Source organism: Hyla sarda, chromosome 9, assembly GCF_029499605.1.
Source record: "Hyla sarda isolate aHylSar1 chromosome 9, aHylSar1.hap1, whole genome shotgun sequence".
NCBI lineage: Eukaryota > Metazoa > Chordata > Amphibia > Anura > Hylidae > Hyla > Hyla sarda.
This window is the reverse complement of record NC_079197.1, coordinates 17,418,096-17,435,428: the sequence shown is the minus strand read 5'-3', so window position 1 is coordinate 17,435,428 and position 17,333 is coordinate 17,418,096. Positions and strand designations below refer to the sequence as shown.

The window sequence follows — 17,333 nt, the reverse complement described above, 5'->3', positions numbered from 1 at the left end:
GAGAACTCAAGACAAGCAATACAAGTCTATGGAGAGAGGAGAAGGGAGCTCAAGACAAGCAATAAAAGTCTATGGTGGGAGGAGAAGGGAGCTCAAGACAAGCAATACAAGTCAATGGTGGGAGGAGAAGGGAGCTCAAGACAAGCACTACAAGTCTAAGGTGGGAGGAGAACTCAAGACAAGCAATACAAGTCTATAGAGAAGGAGAAGAGAGCTCAAGACAAGCAATACAAGTCTATGGTGGGAGGAGAAGGGAGTTTCTCCCACCAGCTTTGAGAGAACTGAAAATTAGAGATGAAGCCTGCAGAGCAAAAATCTGCTGAAAAATACCTCATACAAGTTATATAATGGCCAGAAATAGTGCTGCTTATAATGAAAAAGTCACTTGAAATGCCAGGTACACGTAAAGTAAGGGAACTAGAAAACATGAAGGCAACCCCTATCAGCTGATCATTGCATATCCTCCATCCTCCATCAGTTTGCAACAGCTTGAGGTTCCCATTTTGATGGAGCACCTCTCCTTCTTTGTATATTTCCATAAAGACACCCAATGTTAACTCTGATATGACAAACCTCCGAGTTACCTCTAACCACCATGAGGTCATGCTGATCTCATCCGATGTAAACCGCATAGTATCTGCATTATACCATATGGATATGTTTATTCTAATCAGCAATTCTGTACTTTATAGTAAAAGAAAATGAAAGTTCCTATAGGATTACCCAGTTTCATGGGTGGAGTGCGTCTTTATAGATCAACAGCAATTAAAACATCAAATAAACATAAAATAATATAACCCGCTCCCAACTTAAAAGGAACCATTTAAGACAAATAGAGCCGTGGGTGGTATTCTCCTCTGATCGGTATTATAACAATTATGGCATTGTGTCATGTGATTTGCTTGTCTTATCCCTGGAAAGAGATGATGACACCGTCTATTACTTCAAAGTCTTGGCTGTTACCGTATATACTCGAGTATAAGCCGACCCGAATATAAGCCGAGGCCCCTAATTTCACCCCATAAACCCAGGAAAAGTTATTGACTCGACTATAAGCCTAGGGTGTGAAATACATCATCCCCCCATGTCATCATCCCTCCCTGTCATCATCCCCCCCCCTTCATCATCACCGCCTGTCAATCCCTTCATCAGTGGTCTTCAACCTGCGGACCTCCAGATGTTGCAAAACTACAACTCCCAGCATGCCCGGACAGCCATCGGCTGTCCGGGCATGCTGGGAGTTGTAGTTTTGAAACCTCTGGAGTTCTGCAGGTTGAAGACCACTGCGGCCTTTGTCATCATTCAGACACCCCCTTTTTCGTTTTCTACTCACCTCCCCTCGGTGGGAAGGAAGGGTGAGCGGGTCCGGCCATCTATGCTGCAGGGACCGTCCGGTGGGGAGGGCAAGTCGTAGGTGTCTGAATGAGGACGAAGGCCGCAGTGGTCTTCAACCTGCGGACCTCCAGAGGTTTCAAAACTATAACTCCCAGCATGCCCGGACAGCCGATGGCTGTCCGGGCATGCTGGGAGTTGTAGTTTTGCAACATCTGGAGGTCCGCAGGTTGAAGACCACTGAGAAGGGATTGACCAGCGGAGAGTTCACTCGAGTATAAGCCGAGGGGGGCGTTTTCAGCATGAAAAATCGTACTGAAAAACTCGGTTTATACTCGAGTATATACGGTACATTCTCACTAACTGTGATGTGAATCATGAGCCAGGACGACAAAAAAAATGGTCGTTCAGTGACGGAGTAACAGAGTCTGTATATACCCAAAAACATCTGAAGCGTGCGCGCTAGAACTGGAACAATGCAGAAGTGACGAGACTGGCGGGAGGCGTGCAAGTGAACGCAACATTCCATGTGTTCAGGTTTCTCTATTCAGGATTCTGATTATTTTGGCACTTGATTATTTCTGGGGACCTGTTCTTTCCTGCCGTACACAGAAATCCTATTGATTAAGATGAACACTTGTAATACTTATTTCCCCCTGTGGAGGAGCTGTAGGAAAATTGAACTCTTGCTGCCAGGTTTATCCACAAGGGTTTTGGACAGTCATCTCAGCAGGGGGCAGTGTATGATCAGCCTATTGTCCAGAGACCCATCAAGTAAGCATGGATCGGCCAAACCAGTGTTCTTGGAATCCCAATAACTACGTGCTAGGTACTTACGGAATATTAAAGTTGTCTGTGTGTAAAAGAGGAAACTCAGACACTTACCATATGATGTGCAAGTAGTAGACTCTATTTTTCTTGCAGTGAGAAGATTCAGCAGGGTCGGTTATAGACGTACAGCTAGCCCAGTGTTTCCCAACCAGGGTGCCTTCAGATTTAGCAAAACTACAACTCCCAGCATGCCCGGACAGCCAGTGGCTGTCCGGGCATGCTGGGAGTTGTAGTTTTGCAACAGCTGGAGGCACCCTGGTTGGGAAACACTGAACTAGCCATATGAAAGCGACCGCTGTTTCACACCATCTAGGTGTTTCATCAGGCAGGACATATTCTTCAAACATAAAGAAAATGTTTGAAACAGCCAATTAGAGATAAGCAAATCAATTTGGGACAGATCCTAAACTTCTGAGATTCGTATAGGATGAATTTCTTAAAATGCTGACATCTGCTACTTCTCCTACAAAGCTGCACATCTGCTGCCTTGTCCATCATGTTCTACATCTTACTACTACTACTGCAAATACTACTACTACCCCACCACCACTACTACTATCACTACTACTACTACTACTCCTACACAGCCGCACATCTTCTGTCTTGTCATCATGTTGCATACTGTTACTACTACTACCACTACTGCTACTACTACTTCCACCACCACCACTACTATCACTACTACTCCTACACAGCCGCACATCTTCTGTCTTATCATTATGTTCCATACTGTACTACTACTACTACTACTGCTACTACTACTTCCACTACTACTACTAATACTACTACTACTACTACTACTACTACTCCTACACAGCCGCACATCTTCTGTCTTATCATTATGTTCCATAATGTACTACTACTACTACTGCTACTACTACTTCCACCACCACTACTACTATCACTACTACTACTACTACTGCAAATACTACTACTACTACTACCCCTACACAGCCGCACAAGACGTCCATCATGTTCCATACTGTACTACTACTACTGCTAACACTACCACTCCTACCACTACTACTACTACCACCACCACCACTGCACCACTACTACTACTACTACTACTACCCCTACACAGCCGCACATCTTCTGTCTTGTCATCATGTTCTACATCTTACTACTACTACTACTGCAAATACTACTACTACCCCTACACAGCCACACAAGACGTCCATCATGTTCCATACTGTACTACTACTACTACTCCTACCACTACTACTACCACCACCACTGCACCACTACTACTACTACTACCCCTACACAGCCGCACATCTTCTGTCTTGTCATCATGTTCTACATCTTACTACTACTACTGCAAATACTACTACTACCCCTACACAGCCACACAAGACGTCCATCATGTTCCATACTGTACTACTACTACTGCTACCACTACCACTACTACTTCTACTACCACCACCACTGCACCACTACTGCTACTACTACCCCTACACAGCCGCACATCTTCTGACTTGTCATCATGTTCCATACTGTTACCACTACTACCACTTCTGCTACTACTACTTCCACCACCACCACTACTATCACTACTACTACTACTACTACCACTACCACTACTACTACTACTACTACCACTACCACTCCTACTACTACCACTACTACTACTATCACTACCACTACTACTACCACTCCTACTACTACTACTACCACTACCACTCCTACTACTACCACCACTACTACTCCTATCACTACTACCACTACTACTACTACCACTACTACTACTATCACTACCACTACTACTACCACTCCTACTACTACCACTACCACTCCTACTACTACCACCACTACTACTCCTATCACTACTACCACTACTACTACTACTCCTACTACTACCACCTCCACTACTACTCCTATCACTACTACCACTACTCCTACTACTACTACCACCACTACTCCTATCACCACTACCACTACTATCCCTACTACTACTACTACCACCCCTACTACTACCACTACTCCTACTACTACTACAACTACCACCACTACTACTCCTACCACTACTACCACTACTACTCCTACTACCACTACCACTACCACTACTCTTACCACTACTACTCCTACTACCACTACTAGTCTACTAGTACTCCTACCACCACTACTCCTACTACTACCACTACTACTACTACTACTACCACTACTATTATTACTACTACTATTACTACCACTACTACTCCTACCACTACTATTATTACTACTACTATTACTACCACTACTACTCCTACCACTACTACTATTACTACCACTACTACTCCTACCACTACTACTATTACTACCACTACTACTCCTACCACTACTACTATTACTACCACTACTACTACTATTACTACCACTACTATTACTACCACTACCACTACTACCACTACTATTACTACCACTACCACTTCTACTACTACCTGTACACAGCCGCACATCTCCTGCGTTGTCCATGTTTTATACTGTACTGCTGGGATCCACAGGACCTGCACAGGATAAATATTACACCTATAAACCAAAATATATATTATGGGGTAGCACTGCTGACTTATTTTTATTGCTCTCACAGATCACCAGAGACTCTTCTTCTCAGTCTCCTGCCCTACATGTGACATCTCCTACTTTACCAACATTACTGTCATCATCATCATCATCACCATCAGTACCAAACCTGCAGCCCTCCAGATATTTCCAAGTGATGAACAGACACAAGCAAGTGCGCGCTGCACCTCCAGGTACATGTAGGTCTTTGGGTACTGTTTTGTCTTGTGGAGACCTCTAACCATTGAAGGAAGTCTTAGGCTATGTTCACATTGCATGTCAGATATTCTGCCGTGTGAACATGGCCTAAGACTTGATATGCCAGTTGGCAGTCTCCAGGACCTACCTCCAGTAGGTGGCACTAGTGCAGCGTTTAATAACTAGGGTGCCTTCAGCTGTTGCAAAACTACATCACATTGGGTGAAAAACGCTGCACTAGAAAAAGCAATGTTGTTCACCATTATGTAGATAAAGTTTGGATAATAAGAAAAGTTTCGAGAAGGGTGTTAGTTCCCCTTTAAAGAAATTATGCCATGAGAATGGTGTGAACACAGCCTTAAAGGGGTACTCTGGTGAAAACCTTTTTTCTTTTAAACCTTTTTTCTTTTAAATCAACTGGTGCCAGAAAGTTAAACAGATTAGTAAATTACTTCTATTAAAAAATCTTAATCCTTCCTGTACTTATTAGCTTCTGAATACTAGGAAATTCTTTTCTTTTTGGAATTCTCTCTGATGACATCACGAGCACAGCGCTCTTTGCTGATGTCATTATAATAAATAATAATAACTCTTTATTTATTGTTGTCCTTAGTGGGATTTGAACCCAAGGCCCCAGTGCTAACCACTGAGCCACCATGCTGCCCTTAGCATACATCTGCTATGCACGGTTGATAAAATGGACAGAGATGTCAGCAGAGGGCACTCTGCTCGTGATGTCATCAGTGTTCCAAAAAGAAAGGAATTTCCTCTGTAGCATTCAGCAGCTAATAAGTACTGGAAGGATTAAGTTTTCCACCGGAGTACCCCTTTAATGAAATGACTCCATAAGAATGGTTTATTTATAAGGCGGATTATACCCACATGGTAGGTGTTTAATGAAGACGGAACAGGATAAGCCCTCGGGGTCTGTACAAATGGCAGGTGAAGGAAAATATGAGGCACACACCCTAAATCTGCAAAATCTTTGATCCTCCCTTGACTTTCACCAAGCCTGACCCTGACAACATGTACTCAGTGCGATTATCCTGTCACAGGGTTCAATCTCGGCAGCCTGGGCTGGGTCCAACATGGAGCAGACTTCGGAAAAGGCGAAGAAGATCCTGTCAGCAAGAAAAGTACAGCGTCCGCCTACATACAGGAACTGTCCCTAAATACCGAGCGATCCCAAAAGAAATCCTTCAGTCACGCTTTAAATAAGGACAGGTCAGTAGTTGTGTAAGTGCGAATTCACATGCGGCAGGTTTTGTTGCAGACGTGACTGTGACGGTAGTGGCGTATCTACTGTGTGTCCCCTCCGGATAGATTGTCACCCTAGGCCTGGGCCTTGTTGGCCTAGTGCAATAAAAAGGTACTGGCCGACATTTATCATTAGACAGTTTTTTGTGTCTACAAGAGGCACAAAAAGGAGCAAGCAGGGCTTATTTGCGCGTTTTTTGTGCCTTTTTGTTTACACATTTCTACTGATTTCAGTTGCAATCCACTGATTTTGGCAATACACATGATATGGAAGGGATTTATGAACTGCGCCTTATGTAAAAAGGCGCAAAAAAGGAGCAAAGCCACTGAAAAGTCTCTAAAACTGCACCATCCCACACCTGGCGTAGCTTTTTAGTGTATGTGAAGAGAGAAATTTGAGAAAATGTGACCTGCACAAAATGTATCAAATGCTCAGTGAACATTTCATAAATGTGGTGCTCCTACACATTACAGCACACAAAAAAAGGTGTAAAAAAATGCTTCACTTACACCTACAATGATAAATGCTTCACTTACACCTACAATGATAAATGCTTCACTTACACCTGCAATAATAAATGCTTCACTTACACCTACAATGATAAATGCTTCACTTACACCTACAATGGTAAATGCTTCACTTACACCTACAATGATAAATGCTTCACTTACACCTACAATGATAAATGCTTCACTTACACCTACAATGATAAATGCTTCACTTACACCTACAATGATAAATGCTTCACTTACACCTACAATGATAAATGCTTCACTTACACCTACAATGATAAATGCTTCACTTACACCTACAATGATAAATGCTTCACTTACACCTACAATGATAAATGTGGGCCACTGTGCTTAATGTGAGCGACAGGATGTCAGTCCTGGGTTCTGACTTCCTGTGGACTCTAGGATCACATCATCACCTACCAGATCCCTCCCCACCCAAATTTGTATACTGCTGCTGCAATCTGTATGGGGTCAGAATATACAGTAGTTATACACTTCCCCTCCAGCTCTATCTGTATTCTGCTGCAATCTCTATGGGGTCAGAATATACAGTAGTTATACACCTCCTCTTCAACTGTATCTGTATACTGCTGCTCTTATCTCTTAGGGATCAGAATATATAGTAGATTTACACCTCCCCTCCCAGCTCTATCTGTATACTGCTGCAGCTGCTGTCTCTATTGGATCAGGATATATAGTAGTTATACACCTCCAGCTCTATCTGTATACTGCTGCTGCTATCTCTATGGGATCAGGATATATATTAGTTATACACCTCCCCTCCAGCTCTATCTGTATACTGCTGTTATCTCTATGGGATCAGATTACATAGTAGTTATACACCTCCCCTCCATCTCTATCTGTATACTGCTGCTGCTATTTCTATGGGATCAGTATATTTAGTAGTTATACACCTCCCCTCCAGCTCTATCTGTATGCTGCTGCTATCTCTATGGGATCAGTATATTTAGTAGTTATAAACCTCCCCTCCCAGCTCTATTTGTATACTGCTGCTGCTATGTTTATGGGATCAGGATATATAGTAGTTATACACCTCCCCTCCAGCTCTATCTGTATACTGCTGCTATCTCTATGGGATCAGATTATATAGTAGTTATACACCTCCCCTCCAGCTCTATCTGTATACTGCTGCTATCTCTATGGGATCAGATTATATAGTAGTTATACACCTCCCCTCCAGCTCTATCTGTATACTGCTGCTGCTATGTTTATGGGATCAGGATATATAGTAGTTATACACCTCCCCTCCAGCTCTATCTGTATACTGCTGCTATCTCTATGGGATCAGATAATATATTAGTTATACATCTCCCCTCCAGCTCTATCTGTATACTGCTGCTATCTCTATGGGATCAGATTATATAGTAGTTATGCACCTCCCCTCCATCTCTATCTGTATACTGCTGCTATCTCTATGGGATCAGATTATATAGTAGTTATGCACCTCCCCTCCATCTCTATCTGTATACTGCTGCTATCTCTATGGGATCAGATTATATAGTAGTTATGCACCTCCCCTGAGGCTGTTTTTCAGGACACAAATCGAGATTTTATACCGCAAAATATGGTAAATAGTTGTCATTTTGACCACGACTTTGGAATATCGCTGCAAAAACAGCTAAAATGCTGTAAAAATGAGTGTAAAATGCAGTAAAAAATTCAACATTTCTCTTTTTTTCTCAAAGCACTGAACTCCTCCATCCCGTTCTCTGTGGTGGGGACTGTAAGTTTCCACGGTGTGAGAAGACGTTTACCGATCACCGGCAATTTCTCAGGTACCGAAATTTACAAAACCATGGCAGAATGTCCGTGTGGAATTCCGCATGAATATACCGCACAGAGAGTCCCCATTTATTTCAATGGGATTATGCTGCACATTTCACTTAGCGGAATTTTCTGAAACATCTGGGGCGGAAATTCAGATTTCGCCATCCTTAGAAAGGAAAGTCATGTCTGTTCTTTCTGCGGAGTCCTCAAGGGAATGCATTGTCGTCGCATGAGACGGCGCATTTCCGAGCGGTCCTAGCGCCGACATGTTCTGCACGTAGCCTGAGTTCACACTTATCTTCCGTGTACACAATAATCTGACACATTGTAGCGGAATTATGTCACCATATAGTTTATGTTGTAGATGATGCTGCCATACTGTATAAAAATAATAAATGCCAATATAGCAAATAAATAATGCTACTATATAGTGCACAAAAAAAGAAGAAGGCCTTATAACAACAGCCAACGTGCCCCTATCAACAGCACTGTCAGATTGCCTAGATCAGTGGTCTCCAAACCGCGGCCCTCCAGGCGTTGCAAAACTACAACTCCCAGCATGCCCGGACAGCCAACGGCTGTCCGGGCATGCTGGGAGTTGTAGTTTTGCACATACCTCCAAACTTTTGCTTAGCGCAAAGAGGGACAAGCCACGCCCATAGCCGCACCCCTTACCATATCCCTAACCACACCCTCAGCCACACAGGGAAAAAAAATTAATTTATATCAACTGGCTCCAGAAAGTTAAACAGATTTGTAAATTACTTCCATTAAAAAATCTTAATCCTTTCAATAATTATCAGCTGCTGAAGTTGAGTTGTTCTTTTCTGTCTGGCAACAGTGCTCTCTACTGACATCTCTGCTTGTCTCAGGAACTGCACAGAGTAGAAGAGGTTTGCTATTGGGGATTTTCTTCTACTCTGGACAGTTCCCGAGACAGGTGTCATCAGAGAGCACTTAGACAGAAAAGAACTGAGAGAGAGAGAGATCTCTAGATATTAATAAAATAATCGTTATATATATATATATATATATATATATATATATATATATATATATATATATATACAATACAGGAATTTAGGTGCACTACTGTGGTGGATGTAAACAATACATTGGCTATCCCTCAACACTGATGTTAAAATTGAGACATTCGCCAGTGTATCCTTATATGAAGGACACACCAGAGCCCGCACACCAACGCCAAGGTTTCTCAAATGGCGCAGGACCTAACGCTAACCTACCTGTGCGTGATAAGCAAAACAGGGGCCAGTGGGCAATTTCGGCAGCATTAGGACGACTCACACCCTCCTCCCAGGTACCCTCCAGCGTGGCTAAACACACATACAATGGGAGGGGGGAGGCAAGCTGCAAGCCCCACCTGAGTTGGCTGATATAGGTGCACGGCCTCACAGGTGCTACCCTAATGCTGCCTGGAAGATAGTCAAGGCGCATTACATATGGAGTTTACACACCTCAAAGTATAACATTTAAACAACAACAAAAGATATATATATATATATATATATATATATATATATAGTATACATACATTTCAGACACATAGGGATATTACATTACATACATTTAATAAAATAATCTTATATCTATCTATCACAGGCACATAGGTATTTTACAGCCATATACACACACTGCATTGACAAACACTTACTTTTATGTAGTATTGCTGGATCCTAGGCCTCAGTGGAAGGAGAGACCGGAAGTTCAGGGCACAGCAGGGTGGGCACGCTGTGGGGCCTCCAGTAGGTGCAGGACAGGCTCCAGTAGGTGCAGGATGGGCACACTGTGGAGCCTCCAGTAGGTGCAGAATGGGCACAATGTGGAGCCTCCAGTAGGTGCAGAATGGGCACAATGTGGAGCCTCCAGTAGGTGCAGGATGGGCACACTGTGGAGCCTCCAGTAGGTGCAGAATGGGCACAATGTGGAGCCTTCAGTAGGTGCAGGGTGGGCACACTGTGGAGCCTCCAGTAGTTGCAGAATGGGCACAATGTGGAGCCTCCAGTAGGTGCAGGATGGGCACACTGTGGAGCCTCCAGTAGGTGCAGAATGGGCACAATGTGGAGCCTCCAGTAGGTGCAGGATGGGCACAATGTGGAGCCTCCAGTAGGTGCAGGATGGGCACAATGTGGAGCCTCCAGTAGGTGCAGAATGGGCACAATGTGGAGCCTCCAGTAGGTGCAGGATGGGCACAATGTGGAGCCTTCAGTAGGTGCAGGATGGGCACAATGTGGAGCCTCCAGTAGGTGCAGAATGGGCAAAATGTGGAGCCTCCAGTAGGTGCAGGATGGGCACAATGTGGAGCCTCCAGTAGGTGCAGGGTGGGCACACTGTGGGGCCTCCAGTAGGTGCAGGGTGGGCACACTATGGGGCCTCCAGTAGGTGCAGGATGGGCACACTGTGGGGCCTCCAGTAGGTGCAGGATGGGCACACTGTGGAGCCTCCAGTAGGTGCAGGATGGGCACAATGTGGAGCCTCCAGTAGGTGCAGGATGGGCACACTGTGGGGCCTCCAGTAGGTGCAGGGTGGGCACACTGTGGGGCCTCCAGTAGGTGCAGGATGGGCACACTGTGGAGCCTCCAGTAGTTGCAGAATGGGCACAATGTGGAGCCTCCAGTAGGTGCAGGATGGGCACACTGTGGAGCCTCCAGTAGGTGGAGAATGGGCACAATGTGGAGCCTCCAGTAGGTGCAGGATGGGCACAATGTGGAGCCTCCAGTAGGTGCAGGATGGGCACAATGTGGAGCCTTCAGTAGGTGCAGGATGGGCACAATGTGGAGCCTCCAGTAGGTGCAGAATGGGCAAAATGTGGAGCCTCCAGTAGGTGCAGGATGGGCACAATGTGGAGCCTCCAGTAGGTGCAGGGTGGGCACACTGTGGGGCCTCCAGTAGGTGCAGGGTGGGCACACTATGGGGCCTCCAGTAGGTGCAGGATGGGCACACTGTGGAGCCTCCAGTAGGTGCAGGATGGGCACATTGTGAAGCCTCCAGTAGGTGCAGGATGGGCACATTGTGGAGCCTCCAGTAGGTGCAGAATGGGCACACTGTGGAGCCTCCAGTAGGTGCAGGGTGGGCACACTGTGGGGCCTCCAGTAGGTGCAGGGTGGGCACACTGTGGGGCCTCCAGTAGGTGCAGGGTGGGCACACTGTGGAGCCTCCAGTAGGTGCAGGATGGGCACAATGTGGAGCCTCCAGTAGGTGCAGGATGGGCACAATGTGGAGCCTCCAGTAGGTGCAGGATGGGCACAATGTGGAGCCTCCAGTAGGTGCAGGGTGGGCACACTGTGGAGCCTCCAGTAGGTGCAGAATGGGCACACTGTGGGGCCTCCAGTAGGTGCAGGGTGGGCACACTGTGGGGCCTCCAGTAGGTGCAGGGTGGGCACACTGTGGGGCCTCCAGTAGGTGCAGGGTGGGCACACTGTGGAGCCTCCAGTAGGTGCAGGGTGGGCACACTGTGGAGCCTCCCGTAGGTGCAGGATGGCACACTGTGGAGCCTCCAGTAGGTGCAGGATGGGCACACTGTGGAGCCTCCAGTAGGTGCAGAATGGGCACAATGTGGAGCCTCCAGTAGGTGCAGGATGGGCACACTGTGGATCCTCCAGTAGGTGCAGGGTGGGCACACTGTGGAGCCTCCAGTAGTTGCAGAATGGGCACAATGTGGAGCCTCCAGTAGGTGCAGGATGGGCACACTGTGGAGCCTCCAGTAGGTGCAGGATGGGCACAATGTGGAGCCTCCAGTAGGTGCAGGATGGGCACAATGTGGAGCCTCCAGTAGGTGCAGGATGGGCAAAATGTGGAGCCTCCAGTAGGTGCAGGATGGGCACAATGTGGAGCCTCCAGTAGGTGCAGGGTGGGCACACTGTGGGGCCTCCAGTAGGTGCAGGGTGGGCACAATGTGGGGCCTCCAGTAGGTGCAGGATGGGCACACTGTGGGGCCTCCAGTAGGTGCAGGATGGGCACACTGTGGAGCCTCCAGTAGGTGCAGGATGGGCACAATGTGGAGCCTCCAGTAGGTGCAGGATGGGCACACTGTGGGGCCTCCAGTAGGTGCAGGGTGGGCACACTGTGGGGCCTCCAGTAGGTGCAGAGTGGGCACACTGGGGAGCCTCCAGTAGGTGCAGGATGGGCACACTGGGGAGCCTCCAGTAGGTGCAGGATGGGCACAATGCGGAGCCTCCAGTAGGTGCAGGATGGGCACAATGTGGAGCCTCCAGTAGGTGCAGGATGGGCACAATGTGGAGCCTCCAGTAGGTGCAGGATGGGCACAATGTGGAGCCTCCAGTAGGTGCAGGATGGGCACAATGTGGAGCCTCCAGTAGGTGCAGGGTGGGCACACTGTGGAGCATCCAGTAGGTGCAGGATGGGCACACTGTGGGGCCTCCAGTAGGTGCAGGATGGGCACACTGTGGGGCCTCCAGTAGGTGCAGGGTGGGCACACTGTGGAGCCTTCAGTAGGTGCAGGGTGGGCACACTGTGGAGCCTCCAGTAGGTGCAGGATGGGCACACTGTGGAGCCTCCAGTAGGTGCAGGATGGGCACACTGTGGAGCCTCCAGTAGGTGCAGGGTGGGCACACTGTGGGGCCTCCAGTAGGTGCAGGGTGGGCACACTGTGGGGCCTCCAGTAGGTGCAGGGTGGGCACACTGTGGAGCCTCCAGTAGGTGCAGGATGGGCACAATGTGGAGCCTCCAGTAGGTGCAGGATGGGCACAATGTGGAGCCTCCAGTAGGTGCAGGATGGGCACAATGTGGAGCCTCCAGTAGGTGCAGGATGGGCACAATGTGGAGCCTCCAGTAGGTGCAGGATGGGCACACTGTGGAGCATCCAGCAGGTGCAGGATGGGCACACTGTGGGGCCTCCAGTAGGTGCAGGATGGGCACAATGTGGAGCCTCCAGTAGGTGCAGGATGGGCACAATGTGGAGCCTCCAGTAGGTGCAGGATGGGCACAATGTGGAGCCTCCAGTAGGTGCAGGATGGGCACACTGTGGAGCATCCAGTAGGTGCAGGATGGGCACACTGTGGGGCCTCCAGTAGGTGCAGGATGGGCACACTGTGGGGCCTCCAGTAGGTGCAGGGTGGGCACACTGTGGAGCCTCCAGTAGGTGCAGGGTGGGCACACTGTGGAGCCTCCAGTAGGTGCAGGATGGGCACACTGTGGAGCCTCCAGTAGGTGCAGGATGGGCACAATGTGGAGCCTCCAGTAGGTGCAGGGTGGGCACACTGTGGGGCCTCCAGTAGGTGCAGGGTGGGCACACTGTGGGGCCTCCAGTAGGTGCAGGGTGGGCACAATGTGGAGCCTCCAGTAGGTGCAGGATGGGCACAATGTGGAGCCTCCAGTAGGTGCAGGATGGGCACAATGTGGAGCCTCCAGTAGGTGCAGGATGGGCACACTGTGGAGCATCCAGTAGGTGCAGGATGGGCACACTGTGGGGCCTCCAGTAGGTGCAGGATGGGCACACTGTGGGGCCTCCAGTAGGTGCAGGGTGGGCACACTGTGGAGCCTCCAGTAGGTGCAGGGTGGGCACACTGTGGAGCCTCCAGTAGGTGCAGGATGGGCACACTGTGGAGCCTCCAGTAGGTGCAGGATGGGCACAATGTGGAGCCTCTAGTAGGTGCAGGGTGGGCACACTGTGGGGCCTCCAGTAGGTGCAGGGTGGGCACACTGTGGGGCCTCCAGTAGGTGCAGGGTGGGCACACTGTGGAGCCTCCAGTAGGTGCAGGATGGGCACAATGTGGAGCCTCCAGTAGGTGCAGGATGGGCACAATGTGGAGCCTCCAGTAGGTGCAGGATGGGCACAATGTGGAGCCTCCAGTAGGTGCAGGATGGGCACAATGTGGAGCCTCCAGTAGATGCAGGGTGGGCACACTGTGGGGCCTCCAGTAGGTGCAGGATGGGCACAATGTGGGGCCTCCAGTAGGTGCAGGATGGGCACAATGTGGGGCCTCCAGTAGGTGCAGGGTGGGCACACTGTGGAGCCTCCAGTAGGTGCAGGGTGGGCACACTGTTGAGCCTCCAGTAGGTGCAGGGTGGGCACACTGTGGAGCCTCCAGTAGGTGCAGGGTGGGCACACTGTGGAGCCTCCAGTAGGTGCAGAATGGGCACAATGTGGAGCCTCCAGTAGGTGCAGAATGGGCACAATGTGGAGCCTCCAGTAGGTGCAGGATGGGCACACTGTGGAGCCTCCAGTAGGTGCAGAATGGGCACAATGTGGAGCCTTCAGTAGGTGCAGGGTGGGCACACTGTGGAGCCTCCAGTAGTTGCAGAATGGGCACAATGTGGAGCCTCCAGTAGGTGCAGGATGGGCACACTGTGGAGCCTCCAGTAGGTGCAGAATGGGCACAATGTGGAGCCTCCAGTAGGTGCAGGATGGGCACAATGTGGAGCCTCCAGTAGGTGCAGGATGGGCACAATGTGGAGCCTCCAGTAGGTGCAGAATGGGCACAATGTGGAGCCTCCAGTAGGTGCAGGATGGGCACAATGTGGAGCCTTCAGTAGGTGCAGGATGGGCACAATGTGGAGCCTCCAGTAGGTGCAGAATGGGCAAAATGTGGAGCCTCCAGTAGGTGCAGGATGGGCACAATGTGGAGCCTCCAGTAGGTGCAGGGTGGGCACACTGTGGGGCCTCCAGTAGGTGCAGGGTGGGCACACTATGGGGCCTCCAGTAGGTGCAGGATGGGCACACTGTGGGGCCTCCAGTAGGTGCAGGATGGGCACACTGTGGAGCCTCCAGTAGGTGCAGGATGGGCACAATGTGGAGCCTCCAGTAGGTGCAGGATGGGCACACTGTGGGGCCTCCAGTAGGTGCAGGGTGGGCACACTGTGGGGCCTCCAGTAGGTGCAGGATGGGCACACTGTGGAGCCTCCAGTAGTTGCAGAATGGGCACAATGTGGAGCCTCCAGTAGGTGCAGGATGGGCACACTGTGGAGCCTCCAGTAGGTGGAGAATGGGCACAATGTGGAGCCTCCAGTAGGTGCAGGATGGGCACAATGTGGAGCCTCCAGTAGGTGCAGGATGGGCACAATGTGGAGCCTTCAGTAGGTGCAGGATGGGCACAATGTGGAGCCTCCAGTAGGTGCAGAATGGGCAAAATGTGGAGCCTCCAGTAGGTGCAGGATGGGCACAATGTGGAGCCTCCAGTAGGTGCAGGGTGGGCACACTGTGGGGCCTCCAGTAGGTGCAGGGTGGGCACACTATGGGGCCTCCAGTAGGTGCAGGATGGGCACACTGTGGAGCCTCCAGTAGGTGCAGGATGGGCACATTGTGAAGCCTCCAGTAGGTGCAGGATGGGCACATTGTGGAGCCTCCAGTAGGTGCAGAATGGGCACACTGTGGAGCCTCCAGTAGGTGCAGGGTGGGCACACTGTGGGGCCTCCAGTAGGTGCAGGGTGGGCACACTGTGGGGCCTCCAGTAGGTGCAGGGTGGGCACACTGTGGAGCCTCCAGTAGGTGCAGGATGGGCACAATGTGGAGCCTCCAGTAGGTGCAGGATGGGCACAATGTGGAGCCTCCAGTAGGTGCAGGATGGGCACAATGTGGAGCCTCCAGTAGGTGCAGGGTGGGCACACTGTGGAGCCTCCAGTAGGTGCAGAATGGGCACACTGTGGGGCCTCCAGTAGGTGCAGGGTGGGCACACTGTGGGGCCTCCAGTAGGTGCAGGGTGGGCACACTGTGGGGCCTCCAGTAGGTGCAGGGTGGGCACACTGTGGAGCCTCCAGTAGGTGCAGGGTGGGCACACTGTGGAGCCTCCCGTAGGTGCAGGATGGCACACTGTGGAGCCTCCAGTAGGTGCAGGATGGGCACACTGTGGAGCCTCCAGTAGGTGCAGAATGGGCACAATGTGGAGCCTCCAGTAGGTGCAGGATGGGCACACTGTGGATCCTCCAGTAGGTGCAGGGTGGGCACACTGTGGAGCCTCCAGTAGTTGCAGAATGGGCACAATGTGGAGCCTCCAGTAGGTGCAGGATGGGCACACTGTGGAGCCTCCAGTAGGTGCAGGATGGGCACAATGTGGAGCCTCCAGTAGGTGCAGGATGGGCACAATGTGGAGCCTCCAGTAGGTGCAGGATGGGCAAAATGTGGAGCCTCCAGTAGGTGCAGGATGGGCACAATGTGGAGCCTCCAGTAGGTGCAGGGTGGGCACACTGTGGGGCCTCCAGTAGGTGCAGGGTGGGCACAATGTGGGGCCTCCAGTAGGTGCAGGATGGGCACACTGTGGGGCCTCCAGTAGGTGCAGGATGGGCACACTGTGGAGCCTCCAGTAGGTGCAGGATGGGCACAATGTGGAGCCTCCAGTAGGTGCAGGATGGGCACACTGTGGGGCCTCCAGTAGGTGCAGGGTGGGCACACTGTGGGGCCTCCAGTAGGTGCAGAGTGGGCACACTGGGGAGCCTCCAGTAGGTGCAGGATGGGCACACTGGGGAGCCTCCAGTAGGTGCAGGATGGGCACAATGCGGAGCCTCCAGTAGGTGCAGGATGGGCACAATGTGGAGCCTCCAGTAGGTGCAGGATGGGCACAATGTGGAGCCTCCAGTAGGTGCAGGATGGGCACAATGTGGAGCCTCCAGTAGGTGCAGGATGGGCACAATGTGGAGCCTCCAGTAGGTGCAGGGTGGGCACACTGTGGAGCATCCAGTAGGTGCAGGATGGGCACACTGTGGGGCCTCCAGTAGGTGCAGGATGGGCACACTGTGGGGCCTCCAGTAGGTGCAGGGTGGGCACACTGTGGAGCCTTCAGTAGGTGCAGGGTGGGCACACTGTGGAGCCTCCAGTAGGTGCAGGATGGGCACACTGTGGAGCCTCCAGTAGGTGCAGGATGGGCACACTGTGGAGCCTCCAGTAGGTGCAGGGTGGG

The 17,333-nt window shown here is 50.3% G+C and overlaps 1 protein-coding gene across 7 annotated transcripts in view; it reads left to right on the top strand.

Moving 5' to 3' along the window:
• FOXP3 (forkhead box P3) overlaps positions 1–17,333 on the top strand; it is a 71,003-nt gene that overhangs the window by 33,942 nt on the left and 19,728 nt on the right. For all 7 annotated transcript variants that reach the window (XM_056538082.1, XM_056538080.1, XM_056538076.1 and 4 more), the window contains 3 exons: positions 4,733–4,898; positions 5,958–6,126; positions 8,382–8,471. In XM_056538082.1, the coding sequence (XP_056394057.1) occupies positions 4,733–4,898; positions 5,958–6,126; positions 8,382–8,471 (425 nt within the window). The remainder of the gene's footprint in view (positions 1–4,732; positions 4,899–5,957; positions 6,127–8,381; positions 8,472–17,333) is intronic.